The 2,366-nt window shown below is 40.0% G+C and overlaps 1 protein-coding gene across 1 annotated transcript; it reads right to left on the bottom strand.

The window, feature by feature from the left end:
- Positions 1-665: 665 nt before the first annotated feature.
- Positions 666-1,764, bottom strand: LOC104876321 (olfactory receptor 6S1). The gene has a single exon (XM_010644297.2). The coding sequence runs from the start codon at positions 1,659-1,661 to the stop codon at positions 666-668; it is 996 nt and encodes a 331-aa protein (XP_010642599.1). The 5' UTR covers positions 1,662-1,764.
- Positions 1,765-2,366: the final 602 nt, after the last annotated feature.

Genomic DNA, 2,366 nt, shown 5'->3' with positions numbered 1-2,366 from the left:
CTAATGTTAAATCTTAAGAAGCTCTAATATTTAATAACTTTATTGAGGAGAATATATTTGCAAAAGAAAACAGACAAAACAAAAAGAAAGCAACTAGAAATGAGAGAAAATCAAACATATATGATCCCAGGGTAGAAAAAAAACACAAGAATATTCTAAGAATGGACTCTTGCAAATAAGATTATTCATTTTTATTTCTTTTTATTACAATGGCATTTGTCTTATAATTCTTGACTTGCATAAACAATTAGAAGGCTCTATTGGGATTTGTAATCAAAACAGAGGATACACATAGCTACCTCTACACTCTGAATTAAAGCTATGGATGTCCTTCCAGATAAAATGGATACATATTCAAATATGCAATTTAGATACCAATGGGGCTTATAAATTTTCTGAAACATGTCCCTAGCTTCTCTAGGTAACCATAAACACTTACAGGTTAGAAGGTCTTATAAAATGATGATCATGATATATAAAAATATTATTGGTTATTAGCTATCATAGAATCAATGAATTTTGCCTTCAACAGGAGAGTAGAACTGATACCTTTGAAGTTCATTAATGGCTCCAGAATTCAATTCTTTGCTGAAGTTCATGATGATGATGGTGAGGAAAATGAAAAACTATTTGGACTTAAGTTTAGTCACTGAATTCCTTCACTTTCACTGTACTGTTTTCTTAATGAAGTTTTCAGCAGATAAAAGACTCCGTAAAAAGCCTGCTACCACCTTTCTGAACATGTCCTTCAAAGCCTCCTTGACTCGCTCATTGCGCAGGGCATAGATGAATGGGTTCAGCAGTGGTGTTACAAATGTTGTTACCACTGTCCCTGCCCAGTTAGTGTCCACAGAGCCACTCTGTGATGGTCGCACATAGAGAAATATGGCACTGCCATAGAAGAGGGTCACCACCATCAAGTGGGATGTACAGGTGGAGAAGGTCTTCCGGCGGCCCGAAGCAGAGGGAATGCGTAGAACAGCCAGGATTATGTGGCCATAAGATGCAGCAGTAATCATTAGTGATGATATAATGACAAGAGCGGCCAGGACAAAGTCAGTCTCCTCCAGCTTTTTGGTGTTGGTGCATGCCAGTTGGAGCAGTGGGCCACTGTCACAGAAAAAGTGCTGCACTACAGCACCCTGTTTACAGAAAGGAAGCAAGGCCACTGTCACTGTGGAACCAAGAACAGAGAAGAGTCCCCCCATCCAGCAGGCCAAGGCAATGCGAAAGCACACAGCTCCATTCATGAGTAAGGGATAGCGCAGAGGATGACAGATGGCTAGGTAGCGATCCACAGACATGACAGCCAACAAGAGGAACTCTGAAGCCCCAAGAAAGAAATAAAAATAAAACTGAGTAATACATCCAGCAAAGGAAATAGTGTGTTGCCTTGAGAGGAAATTGCTCAGCATCTTAGGAATGATGACTGAAGTGATCAGAATCTCCAGGCAGGACAGGTTACCCAGAAAGAAGTACATGGGGGTTTGTAGGTGAGTATCAGCTCCTACCGCTCCCACAATCAACATGTTGCCTGTCAGAGTCATCAGATAAACAAGAAGGAACACAGAAAACAGTTCCATTCTTGTGCTATTGAGATCTGGGAAGCCTGCCAGGACAAACTCCGTCATCCCACCACTCTGGTTCCCACCAAGAGCCATTGTCTTTTTACCTAGGCAACAGTATGAACATGATCCTGGTGAGAGCAGTCCTCTTTGTATCAGTCCTGGAATCTATTTTTCCATGGTGTGGCACACATATCCCCACTTGCTCCAATCACAGATCCTGTTAATATACAAAGCACCTGAGATCATCATCTGATTGACTGCAGAACTGGAGAATATTGTATATAAAGGGCATCTAAAGCTTAGGTAAGATGTATACCTAGATTGTACCAATAAACTCAATAAAAAGAAAAACAAATAAATAAAGCTTAGGTAAGAAAATGCCAGAGGGGCCAGGGGTTTCGCTCAGTGGTGCCATGCCTGCCTCACAAGCACAAGGTCCTGAGTTTGATCCCTGGTACTGGGGGAAAAAAAATGCCAGGAGCCTCTTTCTTCATATCCCCTATTCTCAAATCTCAAATGATGATGCCTCATTATTATAATAGCAACATCAATGAACATATGATCTGGTCAAAAATATCAGAAAAAATAATTTTTGTGAAGAATATGACTCCCATTTAACCAGAATCAGACCTGGAGCCACATTGCCTACCTTTGAATTTTTTCATGTCCGGTTACTAGCCAAGTATCTCTCAGTGTTCCTCAATTGTAAAATTCTGTAAGGAGCAAATTAAATAATAATGCAAAGGATTTAAAACAGTCTCTAACAGTAAACTGACAGATGATATAGTAGAAAAAGCC

This window comes from Fukomys damarensis, unplaced genomic scaffold, assembly GCF_012274545.1.
Source record: "Fukomys damarensis isolate Sample0158 unplaced genomic scaffold, DMR_v1.0_HiC HiC_scaffold_17, whole genome shotgun sequence".
NCBI classification, from domain to species: Eukaryota; Metazoa; Chordata; class Mammalia; order Rodentia; family Bathyergidae; genus Fukomys; species Fukomys damarensis.
This window is presented reverse-complemented; position numbering and strand designations above follow the sequence as displayed.